At 40.9% G+C, this 17,699-nt stretch overlaps 1 protein-coding gene and 1 long non-coding RNA gene across 3 annotated transcripts; both read right to left on the bottom strand.

Annotated features, from left to right (window-relative positions):
• Nucleotides 1–89: 89 nt before the first annotated feature.
• Nucleotides 90–6,433, bottom strand: LOC119892196. Its single transcript, XR_005442522.1, has 7 exons — nucleotides 6,374–6,433; nucleotides 3,806–3,958; nucleotides 3,281–3,333; nucleotides 2,550–2,581; nucleotides 2,229–2,334; nucleotides 1,957–2,104; nucleotides 90–527 (listed from the first exon to the last, which is right to left on the bottom strand). It is a non-coding gene; the product is annotated as an uncharacterized LOC119892196 (long non-coding RNA).
• Nucleotides 6,434–8,075: 1,642 nt separating this feature from the next.
• Nucleotides 8,076–17,398, bottom strand: slc8b1 (solute carrier family 8 member B1). 2 transcript variants are annotated; one of them, XM_038704340.1, is made up of 16 exons: nucleotides 17,045–17,398; nucleotides 15,818–15,970; nucleotides 15,285–15,337; nucleotides 14,924–14,981; nucleotides 14,600–14,705; nucleotides 14,310–14,477; nucleotides 13,766–13,879; nucleotides 13,606–13,680; nucleotides 13,376–13,506; nucleotides 13,083–13,224; nucleotides 12,861–12,982; nucleotides 12,243–12,396; nucleotides 12,068–12,148; nucleotides 11,917–11,981; nucleotides 11,574–11,778; nucleotides 8,076–9,358 (listed from the first exon to the last, which is right to left on the bottom strand). In XM_038704340.1, the coding sequence occupies exons 1-15, from the start codon at nucleotides 17,066–17,068 to the stop codon at nucleotides 11,587–11,589; spliced, it is 1,638 nt and encodes a 545-aa protein (XP_038560268.1). In that variant the 5' UTR covers nucleotides 17,069–17,398; the 3' UTR covers nucleotides 8,076–9,358; nucleotides 11,574–11,586. The 2 variants fall into 2 exon arrangements, with proteins under 2 accessions (XP_038560268.1, XP_038560266.1); XM_038704338.1 differs by lacking the exon at nucleotides 8,076–9,358 and having other exon boundaries at nucleotides 10,058–11,778.
• Between the last annotated feature and the right edge of the window lie 301 nt (nucleotides 17,399–17,699).

The following is a 17,699-nucleotide window of genomic DNA, read 5'->3' as shown; positions in this document are numbered from 1 at the left end:
TGTCTTGATGTATTTTGCTGTACTATCATACTGCTGGTAACTACTTATTTTATTACAATGTTTCATGAAGGACTAGCATTACTACGATCTGTAAAAACAAATACCAAACCAAAATAATTTAATTCCCCAAAACCAGTTTTGTACAAGAGCATTTTGATTTACAGTACATTAGTTAATTCACAGTGTTTTCCCTCTGGACTCACAAAGTGCTGTCATAGCTGCAGTCAGCTTTCAGACTGGCATCAGAGTCAGATCTATATACTGTGGATCTTGCCAAACTGTGTGAGGAGTGCAACGAGGAGGAAGATCCCGTAGGTCCGACCCTGGTGGAACCGGCACAGTGAAACCAAAAGACCAAAGACAAACCAAGAGCTCCTGCAAGAATCCACGTCAATATCACCTCCTATGCTGTTGCCCCAGGCCAACAGACTCAGCACGACACCGAGCATGTGCAGAAGACTGACCACCTCAGACGCTGCTGCACTGATCAACACAGCACTCGCCACGAAGCCCAAAAGAGCAAACAGCTGGAGAGGGAAAAAGACACACTTTTACATGCACACAAGCAGCAGGACATGTTTCATCATCACAGCATGAAGAAAACACATTAATCAAATCTGGTAATAAGACTTGTTTAAAGAGCAGTGATTATAATGTTAAATGAGTTCAGCTGTTGATGGTGGTGATATAAAATCATGGCATACATGCCGGATTTATGAAAACAAACATTTTTATATTGAATGTGTTAAATGTCTTTTTTATTTATTTTTTTAATTCCTGTACCAAAAAAAAAAAAAAATGTTTTTCTTGGCTCAAGGCCTAAATTTCAACCAAATCTAAATGAAGTCTGTTAATAGCTAACTAAAACAAACTAAATGTAATAAGTTGCTGAGAAGAAAAAAGGAAAACCTCCTTTTAATGTAAAATCTACCAGTAGTATAGAAGCCTCATGTGGTACATATGGTATATTACTATTTAAAAAAACAAATTAATTAAATCTAAAAAAATTTATATAATACAATTATTAGTCAATATTCAATGTAAATACCTGACAGTTCAAAAAAAAATGCATTCCAAAAAGGACCAACATGTAACTAACAATCTGGTCAAGAAGGCAAAAACAATCCAGTCATATACACTATATTGCCAAAAGTTTAGGGTCGCCTACCTTTACATGCACATGAAGGTTAATGACATCCCATCTCTAATTCATCCCAAAGGTGTTATATCGGGTTGGCGTCAGGACTCTGTGCAGGCCGGTCAAGTTCTCCACACCAAACTCGCTCATCCAGGTCTTTATGGACCTTGCTTTGTGCACTGGTGCGCAGTCATGTTGGAACAGGAAGGGGCCATCTCCAAACTGTTTCCACAAAGTTGGGAGCATGAAATTGTCCAACCTGTCTTGGTATGCTGAAGCATTAACAGTTCCTTTCATTGGAACCCAGCTCTTGGATGCAGCTGCTCGGCCATGGAAATCCATTCCACGAAGCTCTCTACACACTGTTCCTGAGCTAATCCACACGACATTTGGAGGTCTGTAACTACTGACTCTGCAGAAAGTTGGTGACTTCTGCTCACTGTGCACCTCAGCATGCACTGACCCCGCTCTGTGATTTTATGTGGCCTAGCACTTCATGCCTGAGTTTCTGTTATTCCCATCACTTCCACTTTGTTATAATACCACAAATATTTGACCATAGAATATTTAGTAGTGAGGAAATTTCAAGAATGGACAGGTGGCAACCAATCACGGTACCACGCTTGAATTCACTGAGCTCCTGAGAGCGACCCATTCTTTCACAAATGTTTGTAGAAGCAGTCTGCATGCCTAGGTGCTTGATTTCACCCCTGTGACCATGGAAGTGATTGGAACACTTGAATTCAACTATTCGGAGGGGTGTCCTGAAACTTTTGGCAACATAGTGTGTGTGTGTGTGTGTGTGTGTGTGTGTGTACCAAGTGTTTCGCTAAGTGTCGTGGTTCCACTGTACAACATGAGGAAAGTCCAAAACACTGCCACCATGTAGAAGATGACGTCACGCAGCAAAAGGCTTGACCAGCGCCACGCTCCCTGCTACTACTGTGGTAATAAATATACCAGCTCCTGCAGAGAGAGGGAGAGAGAGATCAAACACGATGAGGAGAAAAGTTTTCATATTAAGAAAACTTATTATATAGTTATAGTTAGAATGATTTATTTGTGTGTGTGAGAGAGAGAATGTGCCTACCAAATAAGGCTCCGACAGCCAGCCCAGCAGTGTGTGGGTTGGAGAAAGCTGCAATGGCACTGAAGATGTCAGGAGCTCCATTACCAAGAGCCAAAAATGTCACACCCTCAGCACAAACACCAGTCAAGGAAAATATTCTTCACAAAAAATGACTTAACAAGATTGACAGAAGTTTAACAAGTAGAAAGTGAAACTGCAAAAAATCACTCAAAGAGGAACAGTGTTGGTGAATCAGTCTGACTTCTTTGTGTGATTTTACATGAAAATCATAACAAATTCAGAACTTCTGAGGGATGTACAGTAGTTGCAGATAAAGGATACAGCCACGTTGTGAGGACAGGTTAGGACAGAAACTGAGGAGAAAAGATACTCATGTGAAATGCAAATAGTGATGAAAATCATCTCAGAACATCCACAAAATATTCTTTAATAGTTCAGGTCACATTTAGCTGACGCTTTTATCCAAAGCGACTTACAGTTGCTATATATGTCAGAGGACGCATGCCTCTGGACCAACTCGGGGTTAAGTGTCTTGCTCAGGGACACATTGGTGGATGTGTCACAGTGGGAATTGATCCTGGGTCTCTCACACCAAAGGCATGTGTCTTATCCGCTGCACCATCACCACCACCATCATATTATACAGTCATATTACATTAAACATTTTTACCATGCAGCTACTTCAGTGCACTAGTGTTCAATGTGGAGGGAGGGTGTGTGGGGAGGAAAAGCAGAACAAAAGTGAGGAAAGGCTTTCTTAGAGGAATGACAAAAACTCTCTACAGTTATGTGACTATTAAGCTGACCGCACTGAGGGCATGATTTTGTGTGTGTGTGTGTGTGTGTGTGTGTGTGTGTGTGTGTGTGTGTGTGTGTGTGTGTGTGTGTGTGTGTGGTCTGCACACGTGGGCCTGCAAATAGCGCTTTACATAGCTGAAACAAATAACTGAAAATCAATGATTTCTGCGAGTTGTTAAAAACTGGCCCTGACACATAAAGAAGTACTTGTGGGATACAAACATACTGACATTAGCAACATGAGAGACACTTACAATTTAGATGCTGCAAGTCCAAGAATGACGAACAAAAAGAGCAGCCATATAATCTGTGGAGAAGCAGAGGAAAGTAAAGGTCTGATAGACTGTTGCTTTCTTAACACACACTCAGAGGTGCATAAGTGCTTCTTGAGTCTGTCGTACTCAGACTAATGCTCCATAAACAAAAACAATGCTAAAAAGCTGACCCTGACAAACAGGGCCTTGTTTGACTACACTGATCCTGTTGTTTTCTACACAGACCGATTAATGTTATTTTCTGTGTGGAAGTTTGTTGTTGCGCAGATTAATGTTATTTTCTGTGTGGAAGTTTGATGTTGCACAAAGGTGAATTTAAGAAGTTCCCGCATTCTTACTAAAAATCCATCATTTAGCAAAGAGTGGAATGACTAAGGCCATTAAATCATGAGTTTGATAATGCTCGGTTCTCCCAGAGCAAAGTCAACTTCCTCAAAATATCAGCTGGTGCTGAGCTGCAGAGTTTCACGCTGCTCCATCTATCCACACACACACAGGTCTTACACAGAGAGTGATGGTGAGAGGTGTGAGGTTGGGAGGAAGCAGACAGAAGGCCACACAAAGGTAGCTGATGAAGCCATCTTCCATGTTACAGTCTGGTGTGTTCTTCACGAATGCACAGCGTTCTGCAGCGCTGAGGTTCATCACAAGGCCACACTGAACACACAAACAAAATATCAGTTTTCCTACCTGTCTAAATGCCTCAACATGTAGCCACAAGCACCACAGACAAATTATAAAAAAAATTTAATTTGAACATCTTTCTTTTTTTATAATAATAGTGATTTATCCAGGTGAAAATAACAGATTTTTAGAGAGATGTTGAAAGACCCGAAACCCACTATGGCCCCAGGAACATCAATGATGATGCATCCCAGTGCATCCGAGAGATGTAACTTGCAGCCTGAATTTCTTGGTTAACCAGTGACATCTGGGAACAGGCCAGATGACCTCTAAGAACAGTTTGGTGACTACTGGAGAGTCAGTTGACAGCACAGAAAGATGGCATTCAGGGCATGTTGGGTTAGCACCACGGTATCTTCTACCTTCTTAACCCCCAGGGGATCCCAAGAGGGGGGAGAATGAGATCCCCACCACCCAGTGGAGGTGTGCTGAGGGTGTTTGGATCCCCAAGGAGGAGGACTCGGAAAACATTTCAGCAGTTCAGAATCATCTCACTACTCAGCACATAAGATATTTTTCAGCTACTTGTCCCAACGACTGACAAAGTTCCTGCTGAAGAACAATTACATCGACATTTCGGTACAGAAATGTGTCAAATTGGGTACCTCTGGAACACCTGGCTGCTTGGAGAATACAGGAAGTCACGCAACTCCTAAGAGAAGCAAAAGAAGCCAAGGGGCCTGGTGGTCCTCTCATTGAACCTTACCAACACTTATGGGTCCATACCACACAAGCTGGTTGAATAGGCTCTTCGAAGACACAATGTTCCGAGCAATATCAATATCACTTCTGGGTCAACTACATCAAAGTGACACACGTGACTGTCACAGCCTCATCAGTCCCTGGCAGCAGGTGGATACTATAAGGGCTTGAGAAGTTCATACATGGACAAGGATGAGCTTTAAACCATCATCGTTGCAGGTGGCAGAGGCACGGTTATGGCAGAAGGCTCTTGTTGGTAGAGTGGCAACAGGGTGATCAGTCCTAGGCTACTTTCCAAGCTACCAGATCAAAAAAGCCAAAGGAAAGGGGCAACAACACCTCCTCCAGAAAGAAGAGCACCCACAAGAGGAAGCTTGCAAAAAGAGGGAGGCAGACACCATTTCCATATTTATGAGTAGGTTTAAGATTTTCCTCTTTAATAAAGCATATTTAGGGCTGGCTCAAGTGAACCCTAAACCCTCCCTTAGTTATACTGCTTTAGGCCTAGACTGTCGGAAGACTTCCCACAATGCACTGAGTTCCTCTCTCCTCCCCCCCTCCATCTGTATGCATTCTTATCACATTTATGCATTTAACTAATTAAACTTCTTCCCTCTCCCGTAGTTTTGTGCTCTGCCATCCCTCCTTCTGTCACTGTCAGCAGTATTTCTGCGTCCGGGGCACTGGAATCTGGATCTGTCTTTACGGGCCGCCTACTATCCCCATGTTCCCGCATGACACCCGCAGCTACAATCATTAAGGTCCAAACACAAAAAGTGCCAGGACTGAGCACTTAGTGCAAGGTATGGGGAAATTTGGTAAGGCAGATGTATTACCTCTAGACTAGCCTTTTGGAACCATACCCTAAACCTAACAGGATGAATTAATTGTATCGACTTCGGATTAAGGCAGTGCAAAGACCTTTGCGATGCTCTACTGATGTTGTTGATGTATTGACTAGTAAGTGTGTTAACAGTTAGGCCTACAATGTTTCGAAAGAAGAAATGGTAGCACCTTTTGCAAACATTGTCAGTGCCACGGCTGTCTTTTTTCCCCCCATTTTAATGATAATTTATTATTACCACCAACATTACTATTTACATCTCTTTGTGAAACTTGCATTATCTTATTGTGTGTTCTCTGTATTCCTGCCCCCTTTATCCTGAAATGTTTAATCCTAATTCAACCATGTAAAGCAAAAGTCAAAGGCCACTTAACAAGACAGGGCCAACTCAACATTAGAGAAGTTCACATCCTGACTTCAACATTTCAGCTTCTATTTTGCACCAAAACAAAATTCACAGTTAATCACATAACCACAAACTAAACGCTAGTGGTTGTGGGGCATATGGTGTTTTGCCTGTTTGGTAATCCAGGTCTGGTAAACTGTGATGCGAATTTCTCATATATTTTTTTTTTTAATGTTTTATTTATTGAAAAACTAAATCAGTGTGAAGTAGGACAGAAAACATACTATCACACTGTGCATCTCCCCGCCCCCAGTCTGAAAGTTACTATGTTGGGCAAACAACAACGCACTCTGTCAATATGTATTTGGAGAAAAATAAAACGTGTTGATAACCTGCAGCAGATATTAAATCAGTAGGCAGCCAGCACACGCACGCAGAAGTAACTGCATTCCATGCGAAAAACAGTTAACATATGTTAATTTGGTCGCTATCAAACCTCATCGTCGTTTGGAGACATCATCCATGGCTAGTGTGGCGTTTGAAGACTACCCAGACAACCTAGCTGAAGGAGTGATGACATCACACTAGCACGCCGAATACCGGTGATGTTGCTGCCAAATAATTAATAAAAAATAATTACGCTTGTTGCGCTCATTTTCCTACAGCCGGGGTTTACCTTACCATGACGTTTCACAGGACGTTTTTGCTGTTCTGCGGTTTTCAGCAAATTAGCTCAAAAGTGTGAAGCCTAATAAGTTCTTCTAAATGCAGTCCATTTGTTCACAGTAAAGGTAGCAATTGCGGAGGGTGGGAAGTTTTACAAAAAAGGGGGTAAAGTTTAACAAAAGGTTTTTAGGTGCTAGAGGTGGTGTCTAGGGGTGTCATGGACATTTTAATGCATATTTATTTTTACCTTATCCATTGTTGTAGGGTCTATAGCTACCTGTTTTATAAATGGCTCATGCTGTTCACTCATTCATTCATGAATAAATATTTTTTAAATAAATATGTTTATAACCATCAGGGTCCATCTGGTTCATCATTAGCAAGGTCTGATGAATCAATGGCAGTCTACCCATTGATCTAAGAAAGGGGAGATCTTGTTTTATTGTTATGTTGAGTCATGACTGACTGCTTTTTCAAACACTGAAACTGTTTTATTCAAGGCGTGGCATTAAATTACGGCAGGGGTTACACCGATTGGATTGCTTTATGCCTTTGCATCTCTTTCATTCACCAAAGGGCTGGACAATCTCAGTGGCCTACATGTTTCATTGGATCTGGTTATGGTTAACAATCTCGAGCTGATAAAGAACTTAACGTTAATGTTTGTTCTCATCCCCACCAACTAGGTTGATAAAATTTCACGAGATGGCTAAAGCGTTTACTCAATTTAATCAAAATCAATGATTTTGTCATCATGCAAATATGCAAAGACATATTTAAATGTATGTGCAATTATTTATGGGGACAATTCACAATAAATGTATTGCAACAGTAGGACATTAAAATACTATAATACTATCTAATAGGGCAGGGTAGCCTCTGCTGCTCAAACACAGGTAATGAGTGGGTCTGCAGGAGGCTGCTCTCAACGCTGCTGCCTGTATACAAAGCTGGACTGGATGTGGCTTTTTTATTTCTTCCAACTAGACGCAAACGCACACAGAATAGTCTGGTAAAGTTCAGTGATTTATTGTTCATGGAAAAAAACTTACAAGCACCTGTTGGTAGGCAACGGGATGAGCTGACAATGAACAAGGAAAATGAACTGGTATGGATGAGAATGCGCTTGGACTGCCATACCAATGAGGTATGGCAGTCCAAGTGTGTATGTGTGATTGTGGTTACTGCCTGTGTAGATGTGAGCCAGGTTGTATGCCAAGGCTGCTAATTCCTAGTAGCCGGGTGCTCATGTAACTGCCACTTGAATAAAGTCCTCTAGTTCAGAGAGAGCACCATCTACTGCTTTCACTGCTGGAGCCAATAAGGAAATACTTGCAGCACCGGCAAGCAGAGACTACAAGGAGAAGAAAACAAGTGCTCATCACATTCTTGTTAAACTCTGTCACAGAGAAGTTACTGAACTTGTTTAACGGGATCATAGTCTGACCCTGTACCTTGGTATGGGTGACATAAGCATGAGGAACCATTCCTGATCTAAGAGCCACAGCAATCAAGGCACAAGGAAACAAAGGTTTGAGGTTCAAAAGTTGGTTTTATTTTCCCAAAAAAGATTATACAAAACAAGTAACAAGACAACTAATTTAACAAAACAAGTTGTTAGCTAAACAGACATGATAGAATTAGACTAAGGGGAACATATATACTTGCTGAACAAACAAACATAGGGCCAAAATTTAACACAAAGAAACCCTGAACCCCCCATGCTGTCAGAGCTCTTGGTATGGTCACTGGCTTGGGCCTCTGCATAAACCAGGCTCCGCCCTCATCCCCATCTTTTGTCAGACCAGAAAGGAGAACTCAGCTGCCAGGTAACTTAAATGCAAAAAGAAACTAATTAAAGGGACAATTCGGGATTTGTGAAATTGGGATGTATGAGGGACTTATCCATAGTCTGTGTACTACCTACAGTAGATGGCAGTCAGCGCGTCCTCAGTTTGGAGAAACAGAGAGTTGTACTGGCACAGAAGCTAAGCAATGTACTGCTGTGGACAGAGTCCGCAGCAAAACGTATTTTAGCCCACCAAAAAAATCAGCATCAGTACGAGAGTGTGCTACATTTTGAATATTTTCAGCACTTTACCTTACAGTCAGACTGCCATTTCCTTTAGAACTACATTTTCTCAACTGTAGAACTTACATATTCCTGTGCAAAAGCACAACTTAGCTGTGGACTGTATTACTCCGCCGGAGACAGGATACTGCTGTAGGCAGTGACCTCATAAATCATGTAGGCCTAGAAGTTAAGTCTGATGCCTTAGTTCAGTGGCTCATCTGATCAGTCTAACACAGACACTACTTCCACCAAGTCCTCTAAAGACCAAAAGCATAAACAATCAAACTCCTTTTAGCTCAACCCAACAATTATGTTGTAGGCTATCTCCTCACTCATGTCTCAACAGCCTCAAAGTATTTATCCTTTCTTCTTATTCTGTAATGTGTTTGAGTTGGTTAAGTATTTCGGTAGCACTTTACATTACAGCTACATTTACATTAAAGAGGTAATAATTAAGTAAAACCACATAATAACCAGGTACTAGCTTGGTATTAAGAATGGGTATATCTTGGTAATATTAGACCGGAATTAATGTAACATGGTTATAGAGCAATTGGTAATAATGGGGAAACTGAGAAACTGTGAGCGTCACATTTACACACAGCAATCATTTTAGGCAACAGCATCAAGTTCAGCAACCAGTTTCCATGTCTGGGTTTGTAAGAGGTGTCTCCTGTAAGTCTACCCTTGGGGAGCAGGCTTCTGTTATCACTGCAACATAATCATGCGGCTGTCCTTCATCTAGAGTTGGGAGGAGAGTAGCAGGATTTAGTACAGTGCATCTCTTAACAGTGATGTTAGACATGTCTAGCAACACAGTGTCGTATCTCAGCCACCTGGCTGTGGTAAGATAGATAAATCAGACAAAGATAAATCACTGACACTGCATGTAGAACCTACAAGGTCAAATCCAAATAACCCACAATTTTATGTGATGTAGTGACACAGCTCTCAGGCAGTTTGGCAGCCCTGCTGCAACAGAGTCCAGTTTGGATGAAAAATAGGCTGCAGAAGGAAGTCACTGGGACACACACACGCATCAGAGTATCATCCAAGTGAGCTGCAGTGTCTCAGCACATGCAGCTTATATCAAAATCTCAGGGTCAGCACTATCTTACCACTGGAACATGTTGTCTTTAAGATGTCCTCCGCAATCTAAATCTTTCGTACAGACATTCATGCCCTAGTACAGCCAAGTACATGTTGTAAAACAATGAAAGACATGACCCCCTGGACACATCACATACATTTACCCAGTACCCGATAAACCAGAGGCCCTCAGTGAGTAACATTAATTACATGACTGTGTTTCAAGATGGTATTCATGGAATTTCCATTACACTGATACTGTACAATTAAACATACAATGCTGCGACTTGTTGCCTGGAAACACCTGTGGTAGTTTCTGTGTATGCATAACCATGAATCAGGGCTGCAACATGCTAAACCACCTGTATCTATTTATTGGTAATATTCTTTACTCTGTTACATACATTTCCCTATATCCCCCTTCTTAATCATTTTGGTTAAATACTTGGTTATTACTTTAGTAATTACATAGTATTACCTGATTATTACCTCTTTATCTTCACACTATTATGCCACTATTACCATGTTATTACCAAGCAACTTCACTAATAGTTAAAATTATAATCCAGCACAAAAAGGACATTACAAACATCAACCACCGTGTTCTGGACAGACATATAACAAAAATTAACCTTTGCATTTTGGAACATAAAACCGCAAATTTAAACTGCTTAGTCCAGCACTGCATGATGGGAAATGTGGGCCGTATTTTAACCTACATTTCAAACTGGAGCAGAGAGCAGCACACTTTGCTCTGTCCAGGTTGCAAATAGTAGATAAATATAATGTATGTAACCTTGTGGGAGCACTGGTCAGCGATTCTGGTCCTCTGCTTTTTTCCAATGACATGTAGAGCTGTTTATAATAACCTCATGAATTTACAACGAAAGCTCTTCTGCAACATTTAAGTTAAAATGACCATCGCCTTGTGTGATGATCTGCAGGGAGGGAATTCTCTCCTGCCTATGTGTGTGTCTGATCCTCTCTGCCACTCTATTTAGACACACCTGACAAATATGTGAATTAAGTACGTAATTTAAAAATCACATTAAAAAACAGCCATGATACTATTCCTATAAATGTAGTGGATGGGTAGATCTATATATTGCATCATGTGGGAAGAAAAAAATCTGGGGAAATGAAACTCCGGCAGAACAGTGAAAAATAAAAAATATTGGCAAGCATGGGACGCATATGTCATAATTTATCAGAACCAGATAATTTCATATATATTCATACATTATTTACATAGTTTATAATAGATTATCAGTGTGTTTTCTTGCCAGATTTACCGCACAGAGAAAATAGACGGCAAAACTGTTGATACAGATTGCAAGCTCGCTGTGTGCCCAACATGAGCCCACACAGAGCCGGTGCAGACAACTGCATTGATTGTACTTAGAGCTATCTTCGATCCATCAAGTAAAAAATGCACGCTTGTGCTGTAGACACAGGGTGGACGGGAAGATTGCATTAAGCGTGGTGGTGGGACAATGGTCCCTTGGAACCCTTCCGGTGCCCATGCTCTGGACTCACCAGTACCATCATAGCAGCAGTCAGCACAAATAAGGAGTTGAATAAAGGCACAGTGTCATGATTATTTTCAGCTCTCCCTGAGCAGAAAAGTCTTTGTCATTCATTTGCCTGCTTGGTTTTCCCAAACCCACCACAGGGCGGCTCCGGGTAGCAGGCAAGTACACAAGGTGTACATTCCTGTATAAATAGTGCATTAATATTATGTGCAGCTTCTGTTCCACTGTGTCCTTAGGTAGGTAGGTAGGGGTATTGTCACAATATAACAAGTTATAGAGTGCAATTGAGTTTTGTATTGCTCATTACGGGAGGACATCCCTCATTTCAGACTGACCTCAGAGTCAAATCTATATACTGTGGATCTTGCCAAACTCTGTGAGGAGTGCAATGAGGAGGAAGATGGCATAGAAGATGAGGAGAAATATCCCATAGGTCCGACCCAGGTGAAACCGGCACAGTGGAACAATGACGAAGGACAGGACCAAAGACAAACCAAGAGCTCCTGCAAGAATCCACGTCAATAAACCCTCTGCTTCAAACTGAGAAGGAGAAAGAGACAAAAGATGCATCATTTTCATGGGTTTCACATATGGACATGTATTTGCAACTTCAATATTTCTTTGTATGTTTAACTAAAGTGATAAACTCTTGATCTGTGTGTTTGAGGAGAAGATTACCTTCACATCCATGTGTGTATCAAGCATCTGCACCAGACATCCTAAACCTACTCCAAACAGCATGTCTGAAGGACATATAGTCAAGGACGCAGTCATTAACTGTTATACATGTTGTTTTTATACCACACCTGGATCATAAAAATAAGGATACTGAAGATGATGCCTCCAAAACAGGCAGATATGGCCATCCGTGGGTAACCCTGCCGGGCGATGGTGATGTCAGAAAAACAATCTAAAATAAAAGAGAGGAATATAGATCAAGTGTCAAAGATTTTAAGTACAAACATAAATGTTTGCAAAAAAAGACATAGGTTCACAAATATCACCTCCTATGCTGTTGCCCCAGGCCAACAGAGTCAGCCCCAGCACAGTGTTGCTGAGACTCAGCACCACACCGAGCATGTGCAGAAGACTGACCACCTCAGAGGCCGCTGCACTGATCAACACAGCACTCACCACGAAGCCCAAAAGAGCAAACAGCTGGAGAGGGAAAAAGACACACTTTTACATGCACACAAGCAGCAGGACATGTTTCATCATCACAACATGAAGAAAACACATTAATCAAATCTGGTAATAAGACTTGTTTAAAGAGCAGTGATTCTAATGTTAAATGAGTTCAGATGAAAAACACTGTATAATTTTAATGCAGACTGAAATATAATATCTCAACAACTATTGAATAAATGACTATGAGATGTTGTCAGACATTCATGTTCCACATAGGAAGGAGCCTACTGAGTTTGGTGATCCTCCAACTTTTCCTCCAGTGCCATTATCAGGTCCCTACTTTTATTTGTTCAGTACTTTGGTTTATGTCGTAGTGCTAGAGTCTTATCCTCTGATATGTGACCTGAAAGTGGCACTCTTTAAACCCCAGCCGCACCAGAAAGGGTGTACATCTTGGCCAATAACTGTTCCTTTTAATCTTCCTAAATCCTTACTGAATGATATTTGGGAGGACAGTTGTTAGTGGTGGTGCAGAAGACAATGGCAGACAGGAAAAGTCCCAGCAGAAGAGTCAGCAGCAAGAGGGGAAACTGCCCTTGGATTATATAATCTCCATCTAGATATTTGTTAAGAAAAAAGGGAGATAAAAAAAAAAGGATAATGATTTGACCATATATTTCATCTGATGATGCCTGCTACAGTCTTGCTGTACTTACATATTCCAGACTGGAAGGCAAGCACACACACCAGAGGAGCAGTGATCAGATGAAGACAGTTTAGTGGGCGTCTCCAGTTCTTGTCTTCTTTATCAGGGTCAACTACAGGGATACAGAGCAGCAGCAGGAACTCTAGAGGTATCTGATGGGTGCAGAACACAAGTGCAAGATAATTTACTTAATTTACAAGAAATAAGTAGCTTTTCACTCCTTTGAATCGGTGTAACAAGCAGATTCATTCAGATATTGAGTTGTTTACACTTCCCTTTGTTTTTGTCGACTGTCACACACACCTTCAGTACTTTGAGGACTCTCCAGCTCCATGATTTCCTCCTCCACTCCCTATTGTCCAACGGGTTCAGAGAGCTCAGCAGGATCTTGCTCGTGGACTCAGAGTAAGGCAGAAGTGGCCTGTACTCTGACTCTGAAACATACACACACGTGCACGTTATGGTCCTGATCGTGCAGAAACTCCTGGTGTATTTTAACTTGTACTGTGGTTATAGAAGGGTCGAATTCCTACCATACTCCTGTTGGGGAGTCCTACCAGTCAGGCAGGGGATGTCATCATCAGACGAGTCCGACGAGTCAAACTCGGCTGCAAAGAGAAAAAATATCATCACTGGCAACTGTGAATATATTACATTTGTATGTATTTATTTATATGTATTTATGTTTCTAACCTGGAATATGTACCGCGTTCTGGACACTTGAGTTCATTGAACGTTTCTGCCGGTTGTAGATGTACGCACTGATGATAACAATCAATACATACACCACATAGAGGCTCAGGTACCCTAGAAAAGGAAGTGTAGCAAAGTGAAGCTCAAAATGTAAATTATTGTGAACTTGGAGTAAACTGCTCTTGAAACTTGATAAAATGACTGCAAGAGGTCGCTGGCCCCATGTGCCACCAGAGAGGTGATTCACAGAAAACTATGACTGGGTGACTCTTTGAACTGCATTCTGGGATTGTTTAGGGTCATAAAATAGCTGAGCAAGAAAACACTCCACTACTACAAACCACTACTCTGATTAAGTTACTGATGCTTGGGGACAGAAGAAAAAGGTCAAATCTACCAGCACTTTAGGTATATATGTGTTACATGTGATATATTGTTATTTAAAATTTGACAGTTCAATAAAAATTTATTCCAAAAAAGGACCAACATGCAACTAACAATCTGGTCAAGAAGGCAAAAACAATGTAACCATATGTGTGTGTACCAAGTGTTTCGCTAAGTGTCGTGGTTCCTCTATACAACATGAGGAAAGTCCAAAACACTGCCACCATGTAGAAGATCAAGTCACGCAGAAATGGCCGGGAGGCCACAGCAAAAGGCTTGACCAGCGCCACGCTCCCTGCTACTACTGTGGTAACAAATATACCAGCTCCTGCAGAGAGAGGGAGAGAGAGATCAAGCACGATGAGGAGAAAGGTTTTCATATTAAGAAAACTTATTATATAGTTATAGTTAGAATTATTTATTTGTGTGTGTGAGAGAGAATGTGCCTACCAAATAAGGCTCCAACAGCCAGCCCAGCAGTGTGTGGGTTGGAGAAAGCTGCAATGGCACTGAAGATGTCAGGAGCTCCATTACCAAGAGCCAAAAATGTCACACCCTCAGCACAAACACCAGTCAAGGAAAATATTCTTCACAAAAAATGACTTAACAAGATTGACAGAAGTTTAACAAGTAGAAAGTGAAACTGCAAAAAATCACTCAAAGAGGAACAGTGTTGGTGAATCAGCAGTCTGACTTCTTTGTACGATTTTACATGAAAATCATAACAAATTCAGAACTTCTGAGGGATGTACAGTAGATGCAGATAAAGGATACAGCCACGTTGTGAGTGAGGTGCAGGCTGGTTGAGATCGCTGACAGGTTGGGACAGAAACTGAGGAGAAAAAAATAAGTGAGATCAGAACAAAAGTGAGGAAAGGCTTCCTTAGAGGAATGACAAAAAACTCTCTACAGTCATGTGACTATTAAGCTGACCGCACTGAGGGCATAATTGTGTGTGTGTGGTCTGCACATGTGGGCCTGCAAATATGGCGTTAACACTTAACTAACTAATTAAATAATTGAAATTAATTGAAAATCAATGATTTCTGCGAGTTGTTAAAAACTGGCCCTGACACATAAAGAAGTACTTGTGGGATGCAAACATACTGACATTAGCAACATGAGAGACACTTACAATTTAGATGCTGCAAGTCCAAGAATGACGAACAAAAAGAGTAGCCATATAATCTGTGGAGAAGCAGAGGAAAGTAAAGGTCTGACTGTTGCTTTCTTAACACACACTCAGAGGTGCATAAGTGCTTCTTGAGTCTGTCGTACTCAGACTAATGCTCCATAAACAAAAACAATGCTAAAAAGCTGACCCTGACAAACAGGGCCTTGTTTGACTACACTGATCCTGTTGTTCTCTAACGTTTTTCTACACAGACCGATTAATGTTATTTTCTGTGTGGAAGTTTGTTGTTGCGCAGATTAATGTTATTTTCTGTGTGGAAGTTTGATGTTGCACAAAGGTGAATTCAAGAAGTTCCCACATTCTTACTAAAAATCCATCATTTAGCAAAGAGTGGAATGACTAAGGCCAGTAAATCATGAGTTTGATAATGCTCGGTTCTCCCAGAGCAAAGTCAACTTCCTCAAAATATCAGCTGCTGCTGAGCTGAGTTTCACGCTGCTCCATCTATCCACACACACACACACAGGTCTTACACAGAGAGTGATGGTGAGAGGTGTGAGGTTGGGAGGAAGCAGACAGAAGGCCACACGAAGGTAGTTGATGAAGCCATCTTCCATGTTACAGTCTGGTGTGTTCTTCACGAATGCACAGCGTTCTGCAGCGCTGAGGTTCATCACAAGGCCACACTGAACACACAAACAAAATATCAGTTTTCTTACTTGTCTAAATGCCTCAACATGTAGCCACAGGCACCACCGACAGATTATAAACAATTTTAAAATTTGATTTATCCTGGTGAAAATAACAAATATTTACTTGCTAATGCTTCATAAATTCAAAGCATTGTAAGACACATCAAGCACAGCCAGAGTAATGCCCTGGTGTGCTGGGGGCAAAATTGATCAATGGGTCCCTGTTGACCCCTGTTGTCCCCTACTCTCACTGTGTACATTATTAAGAACATATCTGTTACAACACACACATTACAGACTACTGGCTTTTAGAACCAGCGACATCGTTGGAATCACTTTAAAACTGTTAATGCCATTGATTTCCAACATGTCTTGTCTGATTTATTGTTATTACTGTTGTTTTTGTTAAATGAAGGGTTATTTTATTCAGTTTTATTTTTGTATAATTTTAATGGTCTAACTAAATAAAATATTTAATATCCTGGTTCAACCATGTGAAGCACTTTAACTGTGTATAACAACTTCATTGCAATGTTGCAGAAAATTACATAAAAATCCAATACTGCAATAAAATAGTCCTGCTCAATGATTTGCAACACGGTCTATAATGGCTCAATATACCCAGAGATACTTCTCATTGTTTGTTAAATGAATGTTGGATTGATTAAATAAACATTATCTGAATGAGTGTAAAGCAGGAAAAAGTAACATTATCTTCAGTCACTACAAGAAACAGAAGGGAAAACATACTATCACATTGCGCACCTCCCTGTCCTCGCTATGCACTATAGTCAATAACACATTTATATCGATCCTCCTGTATTTGGAGGACTCTGACATCTACCCGGATGTGAACGTGCACGCAAAACTCAACAGAGTAGTCACACTTCATTCATGCCTGTTGTCGCCCACAAATCATGTGACAACTTAAAAAAGAAAATCAGGTGACAACCTGCCATCAAATATTAAACCAGTAAACAGCCAGCACACTCAAACACACACATAATCCACATTTCACACGCATGGCACTTAACATTTTTAATGTGATAGCTATTAAACCTCACAGACCTCATCGTTGTTGTTTTGAAACATCGTGGCTAATCCGACACCAGGCTGGTTCCTGGCGACAGAGGAGCCCGAAGTGCTGCTGGTGATCCTAAACCACCAGCAGATGTGACATTAAAACAGTGAAAGACATGATTCACTTAATTCATCCTGGAGCTGCGCCCATTCTCTCTTGTGGTACGTTGACGTGACCGTGGTGGGTTGTTTTAGTCCCGCAGTGCGGACCTTCAGCTAAAAATTAAACTGGAAATAAAAATAATCTCAAAATACGCGTCGTTGTTGTTGCTGCGGCTCCACTTTAATATGTTGTTTCTTTAAATGACTCTCTACTCAGATTCAATGTCCACCTTTGCCTGAAACCCCTCCTACTGTTTTCCAACAGGACGTGTGCCGCCTTCAGGGACTCCTCGTAAACTCAGAATGTGCTGCAAAACCAACCAAACAAAAACCGGTACTTAAGTGTTTAAAGATAAAAAAGATGTGTAAATATATTTTATATATTCTTTATTAAGGTAATTCTAAATAACGTATAAAAGACAATTATACAGTAAACATGCAAGATAATTAATCTCAGTACAATTTCGCATCTTGTTCAGTTTCTGAGCTCACCCCAACTTCACAGACAGTACCAGAAGGCAGAAGTAAGTAAGCTCATGAT

This window comes from Micropterus salmoides, unplaced genomic scaffold (assembly GCF_014851395.1).
Source record: "Micropterus salmoides isolate LMB-PRFRI ecotype aquatic unplaced genomic scaffold, ASM1485139v1 Ms_hic_scaffold_7, whole genome shotgun sequence".
NCBI classification, from domain to species: Eukaryota; Metazoa; Chordata; class Actinopteri; order Centrarchiformes; family Centrarchidae; genus Micropterus; species Micropterus salmoides.
This window is presented reverse-complemented; position numbering and strand designations above follow the sequence as displayed.